Source organism: Cryptotermes secundus, unplaced genomic scaffold (genome assembly GCF_002891405.2).
Source record: "Cryptotermes secundus unplaced genomic scaffold, Csec_1.0 scaffold509, whole genome shotgun sequence".
NCBI lineage: Eukaryota > Metazoa > Arthropoda > Insecta > Blattodea > Kalotermitidae > Cryptotermes > Cryptotermes secundus.
Window position 1 is genome coordinate 342,287 of NW_019725420.1, and position 26,398 is coordinate 368,684.

The following is a 26,398-nucleotide window of genomic DNA, read 5'->3' on the forward strand; positions in this document are numbered from 1 at the left end:
CGCTAGTTGCGAACTTAGGAATGTTAAACGTTGCCAAATTTCGGAATAATTTCTACTCCTGAAATAATATTCCAAGAAAATTATTTTTTCTATAATTTCTGTCTGAAAATTGTGCTGCGGCCTATACACACACGCGGCCTATACATGCATAAATACGGTATATCTTTGTAATGTTGGCTATGTATTCTAATGATGGCCAGTGGTGGCCCAAGCATGTGAAGGCAATCTTTTATAGTAAACTTGTTGCATTTGATGGTATTGCTGTTTATTCATATATTAATGTGGCTGAACATGTCTCTTATAAAAAGACCACTTGTGTCTGTTTAAGAGCTGAGGTAAAACTTTTACCTACTAACATTGTAATTTTACAGAACACTGAACGACAGTGGTTGGTGCTTCATTCATAATCGTAACTCATTCATTCTAGATAACAAGTTGATTCAGCATCATGAAATATCCAAATAAACATCACCTCAAATGTAATATGACTCCTATAATAGAAAGCTTGTAAATTATTAAGAAAAATAAAAATGATTTTATTTAAGAAAGAATTGTAATACTGTAAATCAGTGACAGTAATATATGTTGGAATTGGTGCAGAAAACCTATTTTNTTTTCAATTTTCAATTCATAAATTATTTAGAGGTATGTAACATTTTTCCAAGAAAATGATATCAAATTATTTTGTGGACAGGCATCACAAGAAAAATTCTTCCAAACTAAAATAAAGATGTTGCTGCCCTGTGTCATTGTTTGTTGGAGACTTCTAAATTCTCTGAAACACAGATAAGTCATACCACTGAACAGTTATATGTTTTTCAAAGACCAGTTTACAAGTAAGGAAACAGATACAACACTTGAAGAAAGCAGTCTTCTGGGATTTGGCAACGTGTATATGTGGTGTTAACCGACGTTTCGGAGGAACGTATCGCCTCCATCTTCAGGGTAGAAAAAAATATAAGAAATCTGCAAAGCGAAGAGACCGTGAGAACCGGTAAAAGCAGACTGTCACAGACTGTCTTTTTTCTTCTACCCTGAAGATGGAGGCGATACGTTCCTCCGAAACGTCGGTTAACACCACATATACACGTTGCCAAATCCCAGAAGACTGCTTTCTTCAAGTGTTGTATCTGTTTCCTTACTTGTAAACTGGTCTTTGAAAAACATATAACTGTTCAGTGGTATGACTTATCTGTGTTTCAGAGAATTTAGAAGTCTCCAACAAACAATGACACAGGGCAGCAACATCTTTATTTTAGTTTGGAAGAATTTTTCTTGTGATGCCTGTCCACAAAATAATTTGATATCATTTTCTTGGAAAAATGTTACATACCTCTAAATAATTTATGAATTGAAAATTGAAAAGTATTAGGTTAGAGGGAAATTTGTTTGTTTGTTGCCCTGTAATTCTGTTTCATATATTTTGAAAGTACTCTTTGGCCTTGTGGGATACATATTGTCACGTGTTGGGTATATGTCACGCGACAAATAAGTTCACGCCTTATTTGATATAGCGAATTTATTCCACTCGCTCTTACAGTCATACAGTTTACAGTCTCAACATTACTGCCATTGGCAGTATCACAAATACTAGACTGCAATTAACTGGTTACTCTTTTTCTAGTAACTGGCTCAATACTCACTACTCAGTAACTAATCACTCACTACTAACTACTGAATAGTGTTCGCTGCTCCTTATTTAGCCTCGGCACGGACAACACAGAAAACAGTTACGTGATAGGTGCCACTGTTGCTTAATGTCGTGTTTACCGATTGCCTAGCAACAGTTGTTGCACGGACTCCCCGCTGGGTCTACAAAGACGTTGCTGGGCAACGCTGCCGAAAGTTGTTTATTGCTGCATAACAACCACGGTGTCCACTGTTACGTCACCGTGGGGGAAGGGGACAGGGTGCTTACCGAGCATGGCGCTGTCACGTCACAATATTGTGAGATTGCAGTGTAAAAGAATTGTACAAAGTTTACACTTAAAACTTAATGTGTCTGTACATGGAGTTGATAGCAGTACTGTGAACCAGACTGTTATCACTTGTAGTCTGGTAACTGTGACCACACTTCAGTATTTAAGAAGTGAATGTCCTTTCTCATCCTTGTTTAATCCATAAGTTTGACTGGCACATCTTTCCATTTGCCAGGATTTAAGCTAGTACTAGGAATCAGACTGAACTATGAACAGTACTATCTTCTGTGTTGTGATGTGCAATGTAATCTGGTAGAAGATATATTACAAGATACCTGGTTGCTCCCTGGGTCATATTTCCATCTTGGTGTGTGGAATAGCACGCATAATGAACTTGAGTTTCTCAGGGTTACTTTTGTTGAGAACAGTTATAGCAGCCAGCAGATTCATAGGGTTGCCAATTCTGGAACCCAAAGATGCATGACCATACACACGTCAGGCCATAAACAGAAAAGAAAAGTAACATCATGAAGGGAAGGTAACATTTCCTCCATATCAGGTTTAATATTATACGAGTACCATGGCTGAGTTCCCAAATCCTTATTTTTGAAAATTGGATGCATCCAAAAGGAATCAGTCTCCAGGTAACCAATCTTTCAATCACTGTCTTCATCCGTTGTGTCTGTTGAGCTCACTCAGGTAATAATTTTTGTTTTCAGGGAGCAATAACTAATATTCTAGAAGAGAATGTAGTTCAGCCATTGCTGGTTTCAACTAGTGCCATCACCCTAGCATCTGAAACTGTTCGCAGCATCCTCAAAATTGATGATATTGTAAGTTATGTGGGTAACATAATGTTTAGAGGTAGCTGTTTTGTTTGTAGACACAGGCCCATAACTCTTCTGGCATTTTAATATGAATTGTTTTTTCCCAATATTAAACAGCTTTGAATCACAGTTCCCTACAATAAGACCATGGTAGAAGAAAATTAATGCCCAAGTTGGTTCATTTTGCATAATCAAGTATTAATTGGCACATGATGTAAACTATATTCATAAAGAGATATTGGGTTTTCGGTCTTTATCCATCGTCCTGGTTTTTAAGATAAGTCCGAAAACCCAATATCTCTGTTTTACACCATCGTTAGAATCCTATAGTAACTACTTATATTCATAAAGATTCATCAGTTTTCATTAAATAATTGTTTATGCAGGTTTTATTTAATAAAATGTATGTAGCATAATATCTCAGTGCTTGATTAGGTCTGTTATTAATAAATAAGCAGTAAACAAATATCAAGACGAATAGAAGGTGAAAAATTGCAAAATGCGCATTTGGAAACCTCTATTATACATTTGCATAAATACATAATCGAAGTTACTTCTTGTAATTGGCTGGCTGAATTTCTTACAAATTCTTTCTTGTCACACATCTTCAGTGCCACTTATTTATTGTTTGCAACCATCACCATTTGTACAATTTGTAATATCTTGCATCGCTTTCCTGTTGATGCTTACTTCGTATCAGTGGAAGTCATATTAACCTTTAACGGCTGAATGATTCATATACATGTCGCAAGCAGGGACTGGAGTTGGCCAAATGACACGTATATGTGTCGCAGGACACGTGCACTCTTTAGGAGTGCTGACAGTTTGACCTTGGGTTTGAAACCAAAAGAAACCTACGTGAAGTCATGTCAGTGGTTCATTCCTTAGCTCTGAACAAACAAATTGTTTATCTCGGTCCTGATTTTGAGACTATGTTTATATATGACTCTTTGTGACCCGGTGAGCCAAATGTAGCCCAGCTTTGTTCTGAGAACTGAAGAGGAAATATTCGTCGGTGCTTACAGATCAGTGCTTCCAGAGCTTTCAAGGAAGTGTGACGTATTCAAGGATTGGTTTTCAGTGGCGAATTATCTGCTGGAAGTCAGTGTCGGATTGTGTTATATTTCTTTTTCACTTCAAAAGTTAGTGTCAGACTCTCATATATTTCTGTATATATTATTTTGTGTCTTGGAAGAGGTATAAACCCACTGAGCCAGTATTTGTTTGTGAGTAGAAGGCATCTTCGTCACTGTGACTTCCCGTATAAGTGTTGGACTGGCACCTTTTCAACTGCTGTTACAATTATTATTTTTTATTGCTAGTGGGGTGGGACTAAGTCTCTTGTACTGCTGCCACTTCTGGCCTATTGTACCATACTATTACAGTTACTTTGCATAACTATTTAGCAAGTCTTTGTGAATCATAATTTATTCAATTTTGCTGGAAACCCCCTCCCCCAAGATGGAACCTCAAAAACGTGCTCAATGTTGTTATAAGAGTCAAGGGGCAGCTAAGTGTTGTTCGTTGGAAAGACAAGCATGATGTGTATGTTCTGACGAATTTGCACCCTCCTCCATTGGAAGGCAACTTCTGAGAAGAATCCGGCCGTGCTGTCAGACCCCATGTAATTGAAGACTACGATGCACACATGGGCTTTGTTGATAAATCTGACAGGATGGTAAACAGTTATGGCATTGCTAGGAGGACATGGATGTGGACAAAGAAATTGTTTTTCCACCTTCTATATATGACTATTCTTAATGCATATCTGTTACATAAGTCATGTGGTGGAAAAATGACACAAAAAGTTCTGCGAAATATTGGTGCGGGATTTGGTTCTTCAGTTACATGAGGCGAATATCACAGTCAGTGGCGTTTCTCGGGGGAGGCCAAGTTCATTTGGGGCCCAACTGAGTCGACTGGAGGTGAAACATTCACAACACTGGCCAGCCAAAGGAAAACAAATATGTTGTCGTGTTTGTTGTCAGAATAAGAAGCGCAGAACCAGGGCCTACTACTGTAAAAAGTTTAACGTTGCACTCTGTGTGGAGGACTGTTTTGAGAGATGGCACACGCGCGTCAGAGTGTGAGATAACATAAACTGTGAAGTGACGCAGTTCAAACTCGCGTACAGTCTGAACAAAATATTATTGTATATAGTGTGATCATATCTACAATATTATCATGATTCAAGATTGAAGAAGAAACAATGGGTAAGTCCTTTGGAACTTCATAACATATATAATAAAGTGTATGTTTTGCAATTCATGACAAAATATTCACAGTTAATTTTCATTTGTAAAACTTGTTCTTTTATGTATATGTAGAAAATTTTATTGTCTTTCAGGTTCTTTTTAGTTCATATTTCTATGTTGCATAGAACGGAAAATATGCATTTTTTTCTGAAAGTTTGCGGTGATAATTAATTAGGGTGATTTAAATTCCGGCCATACAGGGCTCCTGGCAATTTAAAAGTCCGTACGTTAAAGGTTAACCTGTTCATATGCAAGAAGTGACTTTGATAATCATGCAACAGACAAGACTTCATTCAGGGTAACCCTGTAACATTCCAGCACTGAATAATGAAGCAAGTGTCACGAATACTGCATTTTGCTTGCTGTGATGATGAATCTTAGGACACCTTCAGATCCTCAAGTGATCAGAATGTAAAGCAAATGAGGGAGCTTTCTGATGAATTGTGTTTCAGTTTCAATGATATGTTCTGAATTCAGTGTCTCTTTTCAGGTTAATACGGTGCAGTAGACTACATCTGGCAGAGCAATTTTAGGTTTGTACCATTTGTAATTTACTTTTCAAGACTTCAGAGTTCACTGAAAATCCATGTAATGTGGCCAGTGAGAAAGGGCATTAAGACCCTTATTTAAGGTTTGAGGATTTTGAACACTAAATGGGGGAAAATCTTGGAAATGGAATTGATTTAGCACTGAGTTTATTGGCCTAAGATCACAGATATAGACCTGTGTCTAGGCAACAGATTTTAATAATCAAGAATAGATGACCACTGCTAGGAAACAGCTCAGTAAATACATTCCCACAGCAACAGACGCATCCAACAACACTTGACTCCATGATATAAACTGCATGATACTTCAGTAGCTAGTAGGACCTTTGGATAGTCTGTGTGGTTAAGTAAACAGCTGAATAGGTTAGTTGCTGTGCCACAAAGTTTTGAAATAAGCTCGCTATGATGATGAATCTTAGGACACCTTCAGACTTCCACGTGATTGAAGGATAATGCAACTGAGTGAGCTTTCTGATTCTGTTGAGCTTCAAATTGCAAAGAAATAATCTGAAGACAGAGAACTGTTTTAGAACGCCGTCTGCATCCATTGTGGCAACTTCAACTGAAATGAGAGGTTTGTTTTTACCAATAAGTAATGTTCACTTTATAGACTTCCATATTGCCTTTGGGAAGAATTCTGGATTTATTGAAATGGTTTCCAAACTTTTTCCTGAATACAGTATACACATGAAACATATTTTAGGGGTTTGCCAGAACATTTCTCAAATAGCAAATTTTATTCACTAATATTCCCTCTGTGGAGGCAGGATAGAATACCTCCACTGTGGCCCTGCAAGTTATAGGCGACGAAACAGGAACCTGGTGCCTAGGGGTATAACTGGGCCTTCACCTTAATGGGGGACATAAATACAGGGACCTGGTCCTCCTGATTGGGAGTTGGATGCAAGACTGATGACCTTGCTTGATAAAAAACTTGTTCCAAAATCCAAGGAATTGAAGATGAGATCAAATATAGCAGAATCTTCAGAGGAAGGCTATGGCTCAAAAAGTGCTGTTTTGTCAGTGATAATGAATATTACCCTAGTGTAATACATTAAGAGCATCAGTAGGAATCTGTATAGTATCAACTCTTAGACTGTATATCAGGCAACCTGTTTTACCACTCCATTACATTACATTGCATTCCATGATCCAACGTTAGTCAAAATGACTGTAGGATGTGGAATATGTCATATAAATACAAAACATGTGTACAGACCCCATGGAGTTCGCACACAAGAGAAACTAATAATACACAATGACTACATACAAGGCTATTTAAAGATACATAAGTTGTTTTCTAGACAGTAGGTATTCATCAACAGAGTAGAATGAATGTGTATTTAAGTATAGTTTCAGTGCTGTTTTAAATCGTGCTTTTTCATTCATAAGAGCTTTGAGATCAGATGGCAGGTTATTAAAAATGTTGATCCCAGCATAATATGCGCTTTTCTCAAAGCAGGAGAGGTTAGCAATTGGTTTATGAAGACAGCGTTTGTGTCTTGTGTAAACACTGTGTACATCCACATTCATCTGAAAATGTTATTTGTAATGAAGTTTATTAATGAATATATATATTCACAAGGCAAAGTTAAGATCTGCAGTCTCTTAAATAGATCTCTACAGGAATTACGGAATTTGACACCCATCATGATTTTAACAATTTTCTTTTGCAATGTAAATACCTTTTTTATTGTCAGATGAATTACCCCAGAAAATTATTCCATACTTCATTAAAGAGTGAAAATAAGCAAAATACATTGATTTGAGAGTGTCAGTGTTACTAATATGTAACATGAATCTAACTGCATAACATGCTCTACTTAGCTTTGGAATCAACTGATCGATGATTATAAATTTGCAAGCCAAGGAGTTGTGTTTACTCCATCTTCCATATATTTATCATTATATCCTATGTTTAATGGATATTGTGGCGAGTTTGTTATAAATTTTATTACATTTGTCTTTCCTAGGTTCAGGGACAGCTTGTTTGCAGAAAACCATTTACTCATCTGTGAAAGAACCTGGTTTGATAACATGCAGAAATCATCTAAATTTTTACCAGAAATTATAACACTAGTGTCATCTGCAAATATTATATGTACTTAAAGGCTGCATTTTCAATGGAAATTCCTTTCCTAAAAACAAACTGTTCTGGGACTATTATATTGGTACTCTGAAAATAATGGCTTAACCTATTGTGCATAACTTTTTCATGTACTTTAGAGAAAGTAGTCAGCAGTGAAATTGGCCTGTAGTTTGACATACTAGTCTTGTCCACTTATACAGGGTGTCCCAGGAGGAATGGTCAAAACTTCGGAAGGGTGTTCCTTATGATAAAGTATGCCGATATAACCCAAAACACTGATTACAAAATACATATTAAAACTGGCATGAATATGTGGTTTCTGTAATGTTAATAATGTACGTAACATCAAACTAACTTGTGAGTGACATGAAGCCATAAAATTGAAGTACAAAATACTCACTCGCCATGTCATAATTGTCCTTAGGGTTTCCAAGCACTATACACGACACATGGCTGACTGCGCTATAGGCCGACCACATAACTGTATTAAACGTACATTCACGGAAAATCTCTTTTGGAATTCGTTTCCATTATCTCATGTGGATTATTATGGGACCACATATGCACATTTCGTAAATTATTTACACCGTCCAGGGTAAAAGACGCCTAATCGCTGAATAAAATGACGCTTAACAGTTCGGGATGAGCTTTTATCCAGTGGCACAAATCCATACGCTGTGCATGGTCGCCTGGTTCCAGATGTTGTACCCTTTGATCATGGTAAGGATACAACTCTTCATACTCTTCGTCATGTAAAGTTCACCACACCTGCATACGTGATACGCCAATGCGAGAGGCCATCTAAGAGTGGACAGACATGGACTTCTCTGAACCATCTCAAGAATGTTCTCTCATGTGTTTATCATTCGTACATCCTCCCTTTCAGACTGCACAGAAACACTCGGAAGAGAACCAGTATCATGCAATGGCTGGTCAATTCGCGTAAATACACTTCGAGATGGAATCCTTCAATCGGGAAAACGCCTTTGGTACTCTTCAACAGCAGCACGTGCATTGCCACCGCAAAATCTATACACAAAATGCATATCATAATATTCAACGTGTGAAAACAAAAGGCATTTCAGCAACTTCGCACAACTAATTACCAACCATTCATGACGCAGCTGCAACGTACTCTGTACGTAGCACATGAGCTTACGGCTAGTGTGAATCACCGCACTCAAGGATAAACTTAGATAAGGCGTCTCAGCTGACAGGTACAGTGCGTGGACCCGCCAGAAGACCATACTTTTCTTGGGCCATTATCTCCGTAACCGTTCAACTTTGGACATAGGTGTTTTGGGTTATATCGGCATACTTTAACATAAGGAACACCCTCCCGAAGTTTTGACCATTCCTCCTGGGACACCCTGTATAGTGGTTTTGCTACTGAAATCTTAAGACGATCAGGAAGGATTCCTGTGGATAGTGAGTGATTACAGATGTGAGTTAATGGACTACTGATTAGAGATGCACAGTGTATCATGTAAATTGATATGAAGCAGGAATGGTACACATTGCTGGCAATGTATGTTCTGGTCGATTCTTTACCTCTTTCACTTATATTTTAAGCACAACTTTTTTTAATATATGTTTTTTTTTTCCAGGAGTAACACCTGCTTACTAGAGCAAAATCAATGAAACTAATATAACCTCCACTCTCAAGTATCTCTGTTTCAATGTAATGAAAATTAATGGAACTAAAATTGTCTTTGTTGCTTATGTAGTTATTCCACATACTCCAAATAAAAAGGTGCAACTTTTTATTTATACATGCTTTATTTATACAAAACAGGTACAAATTCATGTCTTTGGAGCACCATATGCATCAGGCATCCGCTCAATTGTGTACCTGCAAATAAAACATCCTGGTCAAACGTTTTTTAAGACTATCATCAAGTAACTACAAAAGAAATGATCACCACAGGCACTTCTACGACAGAGAAGGATCATTTTCAGAATGTCATTATTACTGCAGAACAGCACACTGCAAGGCTTTGGTTGCTCAAAAGTATTGTCCTCAACCTTTCACTACCACAAATTAAGTGCTTTAAACAGCAAACCCACAGTTCATCAAGTCTTGCAGTAAACATGTTGCTAAAATCCCCTCTTTTTTGTCAGCCTGTAGTAGTTACATTTAATGTAGCAGTACCATTATTTTTTCACTGCTCTATACAGACCACTCTTTTTCTTCCTTGCTCTGAGTTACTCATAATCACTGAACCTACAAAGGTCATTCCTAGCTGTACATATATATCAGGTTCCATTTCAGGTTCTGTCAGTATGCCTTTCCCACTCATTTAGTTTTTCTCAGCTCTGAGGCAGTGGCTTATGAATGAGTTGGAATGCAAGCAAAAATAAACATTTTCACTGTTAATGGAGGGAGTTTCAGGGGGATAACCTTTATCCATAAGAAGTTTTGTATGCTGTCCAGCTAATATTATATTACATTAATGGGACAGGAATACAAAACTTTTACTGGTGATTTTTGTTGTAGGTGGAGTGACGATATACTATTAATCACACTGGTGAGTGGTGAAGTTATTACCTAGTCTGAAGTTGAAAAAAAGGAATAAAAGAATTCTCAGGGGTAATGGGGTAATTGTAGAAGGGCTGTGTAAAGTGTCTGACAATCTCATATGTCAACTTGACAGCAAATAACAGCAATGCAAACCAAACCCAAGGTAATAAAATTTCGTCAACTTCTAGGAATTCCAGTGATATCCATCCTTTCATTGGAGGTCTATAAAGAAAAAACACTCTGTGGCCTGTAGTATGCAAGATACAAAGTGGCCCCTGCTTGTTGGCGAAGTTAGTGCCAAATTTTGCAGGTAGGGGCATCACGTGGCCAGCACAACGGATCCCCACGCCCGTTAAACTCTGTTTTCTAGACTGGAGGTCTCTATAAACATACTGGAAACAATGATTTTCATAACAGTAATAATGTAGAATTCAGTAATTTATTATGCTTGAAGTAATTTTTACTAGAATATTTTAGCAGTTCTGAAGATGTATGCATTTCTTCACTAATAGCCTCACTGCACTGAAGTCCTGCAACCAGTGCAAGGATTTAAAGCCCTAATCCTAGATGCTAAAGGCTATCATGCTACCTAAAATACATACCTGTCTTCTCATTAATGATTTATAACTTCAGATCATCTACAGACACAGAAGGTTAAGAAATACACGTTGTGGAAGGAACATACCTATGCTGGGAGATGTACATAATTGGCACCCCTGGAATCTTGCGTATCCTTCTTTTCAGATCTCTGTCACAGGTTGCTACAATGTAGCATTTGTGCTGAAATCATAAATCATTAGTCACTGGGAGTAATATCACAGCTACTGCTATCCAGCTTATCAGACTATTATTACCTGCATAACTCGCTGCACAAGACAATCATCTGCATATGTTCCCTTGTGTAGGCATGTGAGTCTTTCAAACCTGGGATCCTTGATGATCTTAAGTGCCACTCTGTACTTCTGTCCCAGTTTCTCCAACTCACCCACCACACAGTCAGTGATGTAAGCAATACCTGAAGGTAATACATCAAATCATCAATCACCCACTGGAAGAGCCAGATGCAAATGCAGAAACATATAGGGTTTGGTAATGTTGAGTGGTTAGTATGCACATGCCTATCCATACTGTTTCCAATAATTCTGCCAAGTATTTAAACTACTTTCAAAACAGAGAGATTTGTTAATAAGGTCATTATGTCTGTGTGCACATGGATGCTGCTCACGTGGACTTGGTGTATAAATTAGGCTACCTGAGATATACTCTTTCAATTCACTATTATTGCATTATCCACATCTTGGCTGTGTGAACTTATGATAAGTGATATTTGAAAAACATATCATTTGTCTAAGTCTTCTTTTTAATGTTGTGAAAAATATGACAACCATGTAAAATCTGCTTCCTTTTGCACTGTGGCTAAAAATTCTAAATTTTATATATAAATAGCACATGAACATACCTGCACATTTTATATGCGACCTTTTTATGTTCAGGAGAAAATACTTGGAAACTTGCCACCTGGAAGACCAGAATGGGAAAGGCAGGTTGAGGGGCTCAAGGTCACGCACAGTGGTGGCAGTATTTCTGGTGCTGAACCTTTTAATTTCAGATAACTTTCAAATATTGGAATTCTGTACTAGAAGTACATTCGCCACATGTGTAATTATTACTTTGCAATTTCTGCTGATTTTTGAAGGCCTTTAAAGAAGACAAAGACCCCATAAATTTGGCATTTTCTTATTTGATATGCTAATTTATAGATCAAGTTTGGAATCTGAACATGACTTTACTTACACTTAGCATAGAGGCAGTCCATCATGTTCTGTATGATATCCAATTTATACTTTATAGAAAAGTTGACAAAATTTGTATCAATAAGGATGTGGTATGGTGGTCCCAGCTGTGTATTGTATTGAAAGAACAGAGCTGTTGAAGCTTGTGGTCTGCAACACAAATTGAAATTGTAATATCATGTGGTAACAAAATATACAGTATTCTGACCATGACAGTCTTCATTATTCGAGGCAGATGAGTATTTCATTTATCACCATCTTAACATTTAGTGTGAGGGCACACCAAGGAAACTGGCAACCACAATTTCCGAGAACTGTTATCCTGAGTTGAACACATGGAACTGAATGGAGCAGCACAGATTGAGGAAACAGCAACGCAACTCGGCAGAAGACTGAGAAACTCGATTCCCAGGCAACAGAGCAAGCCAGTCTCCTCACAATTGCATTGCAGCATAGTTTTCTAGTGTCAGCTGTTCTATAACACGCTTCAGTGATTCATTTGTTTCTTAAGATGGCACAAAAGTTTGACAAAGCTGCTAATTTTGTTTTTGTGCAGTTATTTGAGCAACAGACTGGTATATATGATGAATGCCACCCAAACTATGCTAGGTGGGACAAAACAGATTTGGCTTGGGAAAGAATTTCTCAAGTCTGGTATGTGTATATGTATACTACCATAGTCAATAAGTTCGTGAACTGGCCGCAAAGCGTCATTGCAGTGCACTACAGTGGATAGGTTGATGCACAATATGATGCCCTGTCAGTTCATCTCTAGTCACAGCAAGAGGCAGCTGTGTGCAAACAGTGTAAGCAGAACTATGGCCTCTATTGTGAACTGCAGTTAAAAGCAAGTGGCATAAATTGAAAATGTGGCAGTTTGAACAATGGGCAAACATCAAGTTCTGCCAGAAACTAGGCAAATCCCCTAGCGAAACGTTTAACATGAATTGGCTGTTACTACATGACAACGCCCCTGCACATCGCTCTGTTCTTGTCCAAGAGAAACTGGCAAGGCAACAGGTCACCGTTTTGCCACACCCTGCGATTTCTTTCTCTTTCACCGTTTGAAAGCAAAGCTACGTGGCCATAGATTTCAGTCATCCAAGGAGGTCATCAATGCCACAAGAGACACTATACAGGAATTTCCTGCCAATATGTTTCAGCAGTGTTTTCGGCAGCTATATCAACATTGGCAGACTTGCATAGTGGTCAATGGCGACTATTTTGAGGGCTGATGTGGATCTGTGTAAGTGTATGTGAACACCTTGAAATATGATGCGATAAAACCACAGTCCACGAACTTAATTACTGTACCACGTATATGTGTACAAATATACATTTTAACCAAAACTTATAATAGGATCCAAATACAGAATACATGTCTGATAGAAGCAATGCAAACAACTACTACAATATGTCCCATGCTATGTGATACAGGTCAGCAGTTAGGTTAGCCCTCATCCTTTATACGTACGTCATACTGAAAGTCACGAGCAACAATTTTTTGTAAAGTAACATGCTTTATTGACAAATCAAATACACTACCTCAATCTACAGACCTTTCTTTATTTTTCCACATAATCGCCACTTCTTTGTACTCATTTCTTCCAGCGTTCTGAGAGTTTGAAAATTCCCCTTCTGTAAAATTCTGTTCCAGCCATCTGAAGACACTGACTCACTGCTTTCTGAATTCAGCGTGCTTATGGAAATGTGTGCATGGGTGCGAGCAGTGTTCGAAGACGGGTGAAACATTTTAAAGATGGGAACACCAGCATCAAAGATGAGCCTCGGAGCAGTCGTCCTCAAGCAGCCTCAACTGAACGCAACAAGGAAAGAGTGGATGAGATCATTCAAGATGACAGGCATGTGACTGTGGACACAATAGCCCGAAAACTTGGAATAGGGCACAGTGCAGTACGGGAGATGATTGAAAGCTTGGGGTATAGGAAAGTTTGTGCTCGTTGGGTCCACGGTTATTGACCGAAGACTACAAAGGTCACATTGGAAGCAATTGCAAAGATGGGGTGGGAACTTCTTCCACACCCCTCCTATAGCCCTGATCTGGCACCCTCCGACTANAATAATCAGCCAGCTGAATCCATAGGTGCTGTGCCCTCAACAATCATTGCCTTTCATCATCGTCATCATTTCAAATATGACTTCACTGATTTACTGGATAATTTTCAGTTCCTTCGCAAAACAGCCCTTCCCAGTTTCTGATGAAATTTTGGAGGACAATAGATGCTTTAATGATTTAAAAAAGTTGCACAAAATTGGCGGACAAACACACCCACTTGTAATGTAGCACTAATCAAATGTAAGTTTCCTCAGTGTGTGCCTGCTAATCTGGAAACCAGCTGCCTTCCTGAAATTGACGATTTTTCTCTGAAATTGCGGTTGCATTGCAGTTGCCAGTTTCCTTGGTGTACCCTCACCCTTACAGTATAAGTAAAAATTATCATGTAACAAGTTTACAAGCTTAAAGATTATAGTCAAGTATTTATTTCTTAACATTTAGAACATATAAAATATTCTTATGATCACATTTTGTTAATGTATTTAATGAAATACATAGAAAAATAATTTGCAATTATGAAGTGGGCTATAAAGTGTGATTAGCTTTGCAAGAATAGATTTGTATCTGCAGTATATTATCAATATACAAACTTGGGAAGAATATAATATAGTATTAAGCATCCTGTTGCATTAGTTGAGCACTTATATATGTGTGTGTTTGTGTGAGAGTGTAACAGTCTTGGTCCCATAAATGCAACACTTTGTAGGTTGCTGGTAAGAACACTACTTAGTCCATGTTTTCATATATATTTAAGACATGTTTCAGCTATATGGGGGCATCATCACATTCATATGATTCATATAAATTGCTATACAGTATTCAGACGGTAGCTGGTTGAGACACCATGCTAAAAGCCAGGTCACAGGTTTGAATCCCAACAAGTGTAAGACTGTAACAGTCTTGGTCCTGTAAATGCAACACTTTGCAGGTTGCTGGTTAGAACATTACTTAGTCCATGTTTTCATATATATTTAAGACATGTTTCAGCTATATGGGGGCATCATCACATTCATACAAATCATATAAACTGCTATACAGTATTCATATGGTAGCGTAGCTGGTTGAGACACCATGCTAAAAGCCAGGTCACAGGTTTGAATCCCAACGAGGTCATCGGATTTTTTGAATTTACCTAATCCTTCCAGCCACACTATGGCCCTGGGGTCATCTCTGCCTCTAACAGATATGAATACTGGGAAAATTCTTGGGGGTTAAGGGCGGCCAGCACGTAAAGCTGACAACCTCACCGCCATCTGTGAGCCAATTGTCTAGATAATGTGGAAGCCTCGATGTATCACAACCCTATGGGCCTCCATGGCCTGTTACAGGAATAGCTTTACCTTTTTTATATACTATTATAATATTTCAAAAGTAGGATTAAGGTTTTCACAGCAGTGACTGTGAAGAATGCAGTCTTCTTGGATGTGGCGCCGTGTACATCTTGTGTGAACCGATGCTTTGGGACATTGAAATTGAGCTCCATCACAACAATATGAACAGAGACATAATTAACTAATCAAAATTAGATGGGCACTGAATACGTTTAGACCATTTAAGTCAGCGGGAACAGATGGAATTGTACTAGCACTTTTGCAGCATGGGGCGGAAATCTTAGTTCCACACCTATGCTGCATATTGTGACATGTTGACCCCTACCTCCCCCCCGCGGTGCATGGCGGTGGCGTAACGCTCGCGTTCTTACGGTAATAGGCGAGTTCCCGCCCCGCCACTCCCCTCCGCGGTGACGTCACCGAGGGATATCGCGGTCGCTAGGCAACGCGAATCAACAGCGGCGACGTTACGATAGTAACAGCGGTGACCTCCGCTAGCGTTACATAGCAACACAGCGTGGCTAGCAACAAGGGTGCCTATTACGTGGCCGTTTTCCCGTATTGTCCGATCGAGGCTACATAGGGAGCAGCGAAGGCTATTCACAGTCAGTTCTAGTGTGGCTACCGCAGAGTTGTACTGAGTTGTACTGTAACAGTCGCCGAGTCAAGACGTAAAGTCAGCCAGTCAGTTGTATTGTGGCATTTGGAGTGTACTAATTGTGATACTGCAGATAGCAGTAATCGTCAGATTGTAATTTGGGTGATTGTAAGAGCGAGTGTGAAATAAAATTCGCTACATCGAATACATCGAGAAATTATTTGTCGCGTCATACCCCCGATACGCAACAATATGTATAGCCTGCATGGCATATAGTTTCACCCCCATGGCCTGGTGGCAAGTTAAGGTGACACTTATCCCAAAGCCCAGGAAACTTGATTACACCAGGGCAAAGGCTTATTGTCCTATCAGCCTGTCGTCTTTCCTTTTGAAAACGATGGAGAAACTAGTGGATAGGCATATTAGGGACGGGGTATTGAGGACATATCCTCTACACCAAAACCAACATGCCTACCAAACAGGTAAATCTACCGAAAGCGCACTACACAATGTGGTAACATGCATAGAAAGTGCAATGGAACACAAGGATATTGCCTTAGGAGGATTCCTTGATACAGAGGGAGCTTTTGATAGAACCTCATTTGATATAATCAAACAGGCCATTGGGAAGCATAGCATAGAACCTGCAATATGCAGGTGGATCAGTGCTATGCTGGAAAGCAGAACCATAACTGCTACATTATCAGGAGAAACCCTGGGGGTGTCCGCAGGGGGGCGTGCTCTTGCATCTTCTGTGGGGACTTAATGATGATGGGTATTATACAGTGGGATATGCTGATGATATAGCAATCCTCATAAAAGGAAAATTCCTTTCAACAGTATCAGAGTGTCTTCAAACACGGTCCAACGATGGTGTGAAAGAACAAGTTTTTCCATCAATCCTAATAAGACGGTAATTATACTGTTTACCAGGAAGAGAAATATAAAAGGCCTTAAGGAACCGACCCTCTTCAATAAAGGGATCCAGCTCTCCAGCGATGTAAAGTACCTTGGTCTAGTATTAGACAAGGGACTGACATGGAGAAATCAGCCATACAAGGTCGTCAATAAAGCCTATAAGGCTTTTTGGACATGCAGAAGCATGTTTGGTAAAACTTGGGAATTGCAGCCGCATGTTGTGCATTGGATATACACTGCGGCTGTAAGCCCCATAATTACATATGGTGCCACAGTATGGTGGCCCAGACTTAAACTCAAGACAAGCAAGGCAGAACTTACCAACTGCAAAATTTGGCTTGCTTGGGTATCACAGGAGCAATTTGAACATCTCCAACAGCTGCACTGGAGATACTCCTTGGACTCCCCACACTGCATCTATAGTTGGACGCAGAGACCAGGGCAGGAATCTACAGTCTCCAGTGCAGTGATCAATGGAAACCTAGATCTGATGGTTTCGGCCATGCATACATAACTCAATACATGAAAAAAGAACCCATATTACAAATTGGGTCTGACAAAATGGTATTGAGACATGTATATGAAAAACCCTTCACAGTCAGATTTCCTGACAGGAGTGAATGGGAAAACGGGTTTTGGTCCAATAGAAAAGGGGGACTGATCTGGTATACAGATGGTTCCAAGATAAATAAGGGCACTGGAGCTGGTGTGTTCTGCTATGGTATGAGGTGGAAACTTAGTTTCAGCCTTGGGCAGTACATGACAGTATTCCAGGCAGAAGTGCTTGACAAAAACCAGATCACCTCAAAATTGGTCTGCAATTGCCACCAAACCCTCATGGAACTGACCAAACATAACAGGGTACAACTGATATGGGTGCCGGGACATGAGGGCATTGCTGGAAACGAAACAGCAGACCAATTAGCTAAGACTGGAGCTGAACATCTGTTCATAGGACCTGAACCAGGCTGTGACATCTCTGTAGGAGTTGCCAGAAAGGCAATCAGGGACTGAACAAATATGAAGCACAAGAAATACTGGGGATTCTTAACTGGACTCAGGCAAGGAAAGGGACTCATACAAGGACCCTCTGCTAAAAGAGCGAAGGAAATGATGAAGTTAAACAGGAACCAGCTACGATGGGTGGTAGGACTACTTACAGGACACTGTCACCTTAAAGGACACCTCTTGAAACTGGGACTAAGTGATAGTCCCACTTGTGAGAGGTGTCAAGAAGAAAATGAAACAGCCACACATATCCTGTGTGAATGTGAGGCCTTAGCTTATTTAAGATTACGTCACTTGGGTCAATACTTTATGGAACCAAGTGACTATTTCAACGCCCCCACGTACAAAATCCTATGCTTCAAATGAAGCACAGGATTACTGAGGGGATAATCAAAAGGGGAAGCACAACAAATCACTGTAGGTCATGGTGCAAGGGCTGAGAAGGCCCACCCCTTATACATTCATTCATTAATTCATATGAACAGAGAGATTTGCTTTTGTCTCAGCAAGTCATGGAAGCCTTTAACTGCTCCCTCAAGAAACCTCCTGAACATGATGCCAGATCTACAAGGCTATATACATCAATACATGCTTGGCAGCTCTAGCCCCCAAGGTCAATGCTTGCTTGGTAGCCCCGGCTTTTTCCCCGCCCCCTGAAAACTTACTTCTACCTGCTCGCTGGGCCTTGCTACCAACCTCTGACCCTACCTCTCCCCTCTATTGATTTCCCATGTGGCCCACTCCCTCCCTCCCTCTGTTCCTATATAACTGGGTGTTTCTGACTGGCGGCTCAGTCTGCTAGCCACCTCTCACGCTGGTTCCTCGCTCGCAGATCTTTCTACCCTGAACATGAAGGTGATATGTTCCTCTGAAACATTGGTTCACACAAGATCTACCCGGTGGCACATACTAGAAGATGGCATTCTTCAAGACATCCAAAAGTTAATTTTTTTAGTAAAGTTAGATTCTTGTTAAAAAAGATTGAAAATGATTTGTTGTGTGTTCTACATTCATTCTTCTTGTGTTTTGTTTTTGTCATTCTTGCAATAGTTTTCAATACTAAAATAACTCAAATCAGTATTCCTATTTCTTTAAGTTCTATATCCATTTGTAACTTACTTACTGACTTACCTACATACTATAAACTTAAACAGGCTGAGAGTGTATATTTTCTTGGCAGATGTCTATAAGGAGAAAGTCTGAGGTAGCATATTGGTCACCTGTTATACTCACACTTCCCGAACCTTTATTTCATGTGGATCCTCTCGTTTCTTCTTTTTTGGAAGTGCCCGTTTCTCTTCCTTTCTGCAATTACAGTTTTATGTCAGCACCAATATCATTCATGAAACAGACAGGAAACTACAACTTTCGATCATAAAAAGTCTTCTAACTGGGGAAGTGAGAAATTTTGTGATGCTTTTTGTACTGTTGGAAATTAGATTTGGGAGGTTGGGGAAGATGAAAAGGAAGAAACTGAATTTCATGGAGCAAGACACAGCCTTCATTAATTAATATTACCATTGCAGAAATAAGGAAGTTAGTTATGATTCTGGATTCAGCTGCAGTACATTTTCACGCATACAGTCATGTATGTATTATAATACATGGAATCAGCTTGGCTTTGTCTTGTTTGCTTCTTAAGCAACTTCAGAGACAAGTGTGATCATTACTATTTCTAATTTAATATGAATACGTCAGCACACCTACTTTAAGCTAATACCATGAGGAATAATGAATGCACTTACATTCTTGGATCACTCTGGCTTATCATTTTCTTCATTTGGGCAAATCTTTGTTGAGCTATTTTCCTTGCTTTCTTTGCCTTACCCTGCAAATGAAATCATTTACGTGGACACAGTACAAACATTAAAGGCAACCTTTCTGTAAACGTCACAAGTGCACATAACAGCGTTTCCCTAACCTAAGAAAATCTAACCCAACCTTAATAAATATATATGTTAAGGTCAAAGATCACCTTGACATGTGCTCGTCGAAGGTCATTACAGTCATCTGCCTGCAAAGAACTTTTCCAGTCCTAAAAAGAGCGTCTACATAATGAAACACTGAAAAATATGCCTTCTTCATTTGCTCAACTGTATTACGATACACATGTAAATTTAAAAATAAATTCAGAAATGTGTATAATATACAAACCATTTTATGGAGTTAAATTAAAAAAATTGTTCTAATAATTTCTAATTATCCATCCGAAGCCAAGAAAGTCATACAGGTTATTATATCCCCAACACGTGCTTATTAATCACAACTCAGTATCAAATACGATCAATTTCCTATTGTACAACCCAATTGGATCAATTCAGCTCTTCTGGCTCTTTTTGCTCTTGTTCATTCAGTACAACTTCTGTGCAGGAGTCGCAGCGGTCGCAGCACAATCGCAAGCCTTTGAAGTCGACAAATGTCAATTACGTCATTAATTCGGATCGAAATACTAAATTGAATATTGATCGTTCAATCGTCATTTCAATCGATTTGTCTTCATAGTATACCCATCGATTATTTATATCGATATGGGTATTATGGCGCCTGTCTCGTGACTTCGGATTTGGATATAAGTGAATTGGTACCTGTGTATGGAGAATAATTACAAACCAAACGTCTAACGTAAAATCACGGTTGTTTATATATTGCTGTAGTCTGAAATAATATATATTTTTTTCAAACGTATGTTGTGTGGATCTGAATTAGTCAGTGGCTATTATAACAGTTGACGTGTATTCTGCAATTGAAGTTTTATTTTGTAAATGAACATCATGAGATTCTTAAACTAATTAAGAATGTCGCTCCTGTAACTTAATTCTCGTAATAAATTGGTATTATTCTTTATACTTCAGTTTCAACCATATGGTGATAAATGTGGTTTTTCTGAAGAAAAAACGAAATTATGTTCGAAATAATAAATTATCTGAAAGATCCCCATCTAGTTGCTAGAATTCAAAGGTATTACGGTGTTGAAGTAGTCAGTCCATTGAATTCAAGCCCTGTATTAACGTCAAGCAATGGAAATATTAGTAGAAGTCCACACTCTGGAGATGATGAAGCTTTCGCATTCAAAAGACGATTAGAAAAAGAGGAGGCAATAGGGACTAGTGTCCATAATACTACTAGTGAATCGAAGGAGTGCATTGATAATGGAATCAAGTCTAATGGTTGCGTCTCATGTGAACCTGAAGGAGATGAAACATTTTCATCTGAATCGGAGCCCGAATCCAAGGGATACATCATTACCAATTGGGTGTGGTACTATCTCTTTGTACTGGGTACTGCACTTGGAGACGAAATATTCTATGCTTCATTCATTCCATTCTGGTTCTGGAACATTGATGGTGCTGTTGGAAGAAGAGTTGTCTTAGTGTGGACTGTAATTATGTACATAGGTATTTCCTCCAGTAATAATTGTTGTCTGTTTTCTGCATCTGGTTTGTGTGGTGACTTTAAATGTACATATGTCCTATTATTAAATCAAACTCTTACAGTTTCCTTTACATGCATCAGAGTGAAGGTCACAGAAACTGTGATGGTGGAAGTCTAACCAAAGACCATAAAATATAGCAGTTAATTTTGTTTCAATCTTTCTGTATTTATGGATGTTATCCATATGTTGTGTTTGGTTAAAGCACAGACAAGTTTTAGAAACCATATAGCACTTCCTCTCCTTTTACACCCACTGATCTTTTTCCACTGTACTACTCCTGCTGATTATGGTAGTCTTGTTTCATATTAGTAAGTTACATGCATTTTACATAACTGTTTAATGATTTACTCATTCTGATTTTCCTTGGATAACATGTGTAACATCCTTCCATGTAAGGATCCATGGTATGTAAATAAATGAATGAATTTGCTTTAAAAATACAGCCCTACGTGGGCTACACATGCCAGTGCTGATGTAGTTAATTCAGAACATTTCTAGAAGCTATTATGCATGAACACTTGCAGTACAGTCTTCAAAACCGTATGAACTTCTCTTTCTTTGAAATTTTAGTTCTTCAGCTGGTCCTCATCTGTGGAGAGAGGCAAAAGTCACAGGGTGAGGTCAGTAGAGTATGATAGGTAGGGAAGCACTGTAGTCCAAGCCTGGAAAGTTGCTGCTGTAGGTTTAATGAATGGTGTGTCAGGGTATTATGGTGTAGGAGCACCCGTTCTCTAGTCACCCACATTTCAGAATACTTTAGTACTTCAGTGAACTGTCGCCTGTAGATGGGTGAGCACCTTCTTTTACATTTCCTTGTTGACCATAGCACTGTAAGCGTTAACTCATAATTCACAATGCACTGTTAGTCAGAAAAAACTTCTGACATCACCTACTGCTTTTTTTTTTTATTTATTGCTAGTGGGGTGGGACTAAGTCCCTTGTACTGCGGCCACTTCTGGCCTATTGTACCAGCCCCAGATGTTAGGCAAGGGTGATTGTGGAGCAATTGGTGGAATGAAGATTGGCAGGGGAAACTGACGTACTCTGAGAAAACCTGCCCCAGCACCACTTTGTCCACCACAAATTCCACTTGACCAGACCAGGGATTGAACCCGGGCCGCCGCGGTGGGAAGCCAGTGACTAACTGCTTGAGCTATGTCATGGCCTCACATGCTGCTAACTCTTTGTAATTGTCATGCATATTTCATCAAAGTTGTTAGTAAAGTTTGGTTGCATATATGCACACTAAACATAATATTATGCTTGGGTATTGTAGGTCAAGGTATTAAAGATGTAGTGCGGTGGCCTCGGCCCTCTTGCCCTCCTGTTGTGCGTCTGCAGAAGAAGTGGGCGTTGGAGTATGGAATGCCATCCACACATGCTATGGTTGGTGTTTCTATTCCCCTTTCCGTCATCCTGTACACGATGAACCGGTACCAGGTGAGCCCAAACCGTTGTACATGAATAGTTCACACAGTCACAATTTTGCTCCATATTTCTAAAAGCATGTTTTTGTTTGTTGCAGTATTCTGTTAGTCTCGGAGTCCTTTTTGCCATTGGATGGTGTTCTGTTATTTGCCTTAGCCGGCTGTATCTTGGGATGCATTCTGTCCTAGTAAGAATTTTGTAATTAGATAATATATTTATGTTGCATTTACTCATTCAGTACACTGATAATTGACTAATTCCATGGATCAGAGTTCTTAAGAAGCTAGTAGCTCAGCTGGTGAAGAAATTCCGTGCCCATTATGCAACCTGAAGTACTCCTCTCTTCACAAAATCTGCTGCTGGACCCTATCTTGAACTCTTCAAATCCATTTTGCATCCTCACACCATATTTTGTTAAGCTCTAGACTAGACTATTTCTTAAACATTTAATATTGCTTATGGCAGAGGTGTCAGAAACATTTTAAGTAAGAAATGTTACACAGCTGATCCATTCCGTAACAGATGTATATGAATTACATGCAGTAGAAATCCAGCCTGTAGGCATTAATCAAGTCAGATTGTGACAGGTCTAGAAGACTGTTTTAGGATGCTGAATTGATTCACTGGTAGAGAAAAGCAGTGAGTTATGAAAGGAAACTGACCTTCAGCTGAAATTTATCTGTTTCAGGACATTGTGGTGGGCATAGTGCTTGCATTCGGCCTTATGGTTCCAGTTGTGCCATTAGTTGATGCATTGGACCATTATCTTCTGACCAGTCACTGGTCTCCAGCCATTCTGCTTATTACTGCCATCTGTCTGGTGGTATTCTATCCAAGTAGTGATCGTTGGACTCCAACTCGGTGAGAGGGAATTACTGTTAGTGTTTGCATATAGCAGCAAAGTCTTATTCTTAGTGTATTTTACAAGGTTTTTCTTGAATAGCTGGTAGTTTCCTGGCTGATCTAGATATTCCCTGCTGTCGTAATCAGTTGCATATAAACTTACTATTTGATCTCTACCATAGTTTATTTCAGTTCCATTCCTGCAAGATCAATTTTAGTATGTTTCTTCCATGTACATGTATATCTCTGAAGTGAGCTCATCTACTGAAATTTGTATCACTTGACTCTCACCAGCATGCTGCTGTTATAACACTTTCCAAACAGTCTCTTAATGTTCTAAGAAGTATTCCCAGAATACATAAAATGTTTATTCATTTTCTTCCTTGTGGATCATGCTGTTTGGCCTGTTCATCTTACAGAGTTTTAAAGTGGAACTTGAAAGGTGTTAAAACTGAGCTCAGTTTAGTATTTGTAAAATCTGATTATATGGGATGTGATAAAAATGAATGAGGCCAGACTTTTATCTCAGATAAATTGCATTATGCAAGGATGCAGGATCTGACATTACTGCGTGACTAGATCTGTTTGCTATTGATCATATTTCTCCATTGTTTGTGGTCAGTATATAGTATCAAATTGTTTTAGTCCCTTCTTAACGTTCTTTGATTTAAAGTTTTCCCTCATTTAAAATCCAATTTCAGTGAACCCATTGCCTCACATTTCCTCAGTTGTGTATTCATGTCCATTGCTCCCAAAAGAAATCTAAGGTGGAGTTATCTCTGTGGGTGCTTGTGGGTGTGTACCTGTGCACATATGTGTCACAGATCTTCAGATAGTGTTGTGTAATTTGTGTTTCTAATTGTAACAGTTCCTTCTTATATGAAGGTAGGTTCCTGGAATTAATATTGTGTAGGGTCTATTTATGTTCATGTTTGTTATCTTGCAGGAAGAAACTACATATTACAATTGGAGATTCAGGTCACTTTATGAAGGGCTCTCAAGTATGTGATACTTGCCCCCCTGAGGGTTATAAATATGGGGATAGCCCCATCACTGGAACAGTACACTGAGCATGTGTGCTAGGGGCTACTCAGTAAAATTAATTCAGTGATGATTAAATGTGTAACACATTTCAGTAACTTTAAAGTCACAGACAATACTATATTTACATTAATACAATATAGCATTTGGTTGTCATTTTGGTCTTTCTAAAATTATATTTCCTAAAAATCAAAACCTTTCCCACCCACTGTTATAATTCAGCTCATGTTTTTAATAGAAATGTGAGAAATAAGTTCAGATTTTGGGCCTGATTACATTAAGAAATGAAGCTGAATCCTACAGTCTTATAAACATTCCATATGGACTTTCATACACTGTTACAGTGGTGACACCACGATGGTGTTGAGTGTATGTGTTGGTGTGCACGTTGGTGCGTGGACAAACTACCAGCTGGGTGTGCTGAGTGAATCTCCAGATAGTCCACCATATGCTATCATCTGGCCATCGTATGAGATGTTGGGTCTGAGTGCTTTGAGAACAGTGATTGGATTCTGCTGCATTGTTGCAACACGTGCTCTCTGCAAGTCAGCATCATATGCCACAGTGTGCACATTATTGCGTCTCAACTCTCGAGAGTTGCAGCAGTCACAAAATAGCATCAAGAACAGGCAGAAGATCACTGTGGAACTGAGCTACACATTCATTACATATGCTCTCCTTGGCTTCAACACTGTTTATCTACTGCCCAGTGTTTTCAGGCTCATGAGCATAGAGCGGCCAACTTTCTACACAGAGATATAGAACAAATCCACATATGTACTTCATAATTCTTTTTAAATTTCTCACTACACAGCCTTTTGTTTGTACCCTGTTGGTTAGCTACCATGCTGCAGTCAGAAATGCATATTGCATGACACTGCTCTGTGGAATGGAATTTGTATTTCTGATTGGCCTGAAGTTTCAGTAATGTTTACAATTTAGGGGAATTGTAAGAATTACATAATTTGTTAGTATTACTTGAATCTGACCTCTCAGGCTACCAGGGATTGCTGGTGACTGAGGTGGCAGACTGCACTCTGTGTAGTAATGGTGGAAGTATAAGTGTTTCATCCCTGAACATTTTACATAACAAATTTGTTTGTGGTTAAATAGCCATTCCATTAAATTCAGATCCCATACGAGCTGGTATTGAAGGTGTTAAATAGTAACAGTAGTTTTTATCTTCTGAAAGGTGTGGCTAAAGGATTTATCAGTTTTTAGATATATGGAACCTGTTTATTAACTTGGTTTTTCAAAGCTGTCCCATTATGTCAAATCAGTGCTTGTATAATCTGATATAGTTTCTGGATGACTGACCACTCTTCCTATCCCTCCTTGTCATACCTTCTGTTTCTTTTTTTAAACATTTGTCCAGAATAAACCTGGATTCATAAGGTTTCAGACCCTGACTTTTGCCATTTCAGTGAAAATAGTTTCAGAGCTTAACACACTATCTTCTTTAGCACCACAGTCATTACAATGAATTCCCTGTTTAACCTTTAACATATGGACTTTTAAATTGCTGGAATTAAAATGGCCATAAGTCTTTAACATTGCAGACTTTCAGAAAAAATGCATATTTTCCATTCTATGCAACATAGAAATACGAACTAAAAAGAACCTGAAAGACAATAAAATTTTGTACATATGCACAAAAGAGAAAGTTTTACAAATGAAAATTAACTGTGATTATTTTGTCATGAATTGCAAAATATATTTATTATATATATGTTATGAAATTCCAAAGGACTTACCTCTTGTTTTTTCTT

The 26,398-nt window shown here is 38.8% G+C and overlaps 3 protein-coding genes across 4 annotated transcripts in view; 2 read left to right on the top strand and 1 right to left on the bottom strand.

The window, feature by feature from the left end:
- LOC111863352 (T-complex protein 1 subunit delta) overlaps positions 1-9,408 on the top strand; it is a 30,838-nt gene extending 21,430 nt beyond the window's left edge. Inside the window, exons 12-15 of the mRNA XM_023849601.2 lie at positions 1,204-1,277; positions 2,619-2,752; positions 5,492-5,534; positions 9,246-9,408. Coding sequence (XP_023705369.1) covers positions 1,204-1,277; positions 2,619-2,752; positions 5,492-5,509 — 226 coding nt within the window. The 3' untranslated portion in view covers positions 5,510-5,534; positions 9,246-9,408. The remainder of the gene's footprint in view (positions 1-1,203; positions 1,278-2,618; positions 2,753-5,491; positions 5,535-9,245) is intronic.
- On the bottom strand, positions 9,323-20,332 carry LOC111863349 (rRNA-processing protein FCF1 homolog). 2 transcript variants are annotated; one of them, XM_023849597.2, is made up of 8 exons: positions 20,039-20,332; positions 19,860-19,919; positions 19,630-19,712; positions 19,118-19,189; positions 11,954-12,102; positions 11,014-11,174; positions 10,845-10,939; positions 9,323-9,490 (listed from the first exon to the last, which is right to left on the bottom strand). In XM_023849597.2, exons 1-8 carry the CDS (start codon positions 20,039-20,041, stop codon positions 9,442-9,444), a joined length of 672 nt encoding a protein of 223 aa, XP_023705365.1. In that variant the 5' UTR covers positions 20,042-20,332; the 3' UTR covers positions 9,323-9,441. The 2 variants fall into 2 exon arrangements, with proteins under 2 accessions (XP_023705365.1, XP_023705366.1); XM_023849598.2 differs by lacking the exon at positions 19,860-19,919 and having other exon boundaries at positions 20,039-20,329.
- A 71-nt stretch (positions 20,333-20,403) lies between these two features.
- On the top strand, positions 20,404-26,193 carry LOC111863348 (sphingosine-1-phosphate phosphatase 2). Its single transcript, XM_023849596.2, has 5 exons — positions 20,404-21,279; positions 22,594-22,757; positions 22,843-22,932; positions 23,434-23,606; positions 24,974-26,193. The coding sequence occupies exons 1-5, from the start codon at positions 20,787-20,789 to the stop codon at positions 25,389-25,391; spliced, it is 1,338 nt and encodes a 445-aa protein (XP_023705364.1). The 5' UTR covers positions 20,404-20,786; the 3' UTR covers positions 25,392-26,193.
- The last annotated feature ends 205 nt before the right edge of the window (positions 26,194-26,398 follow it).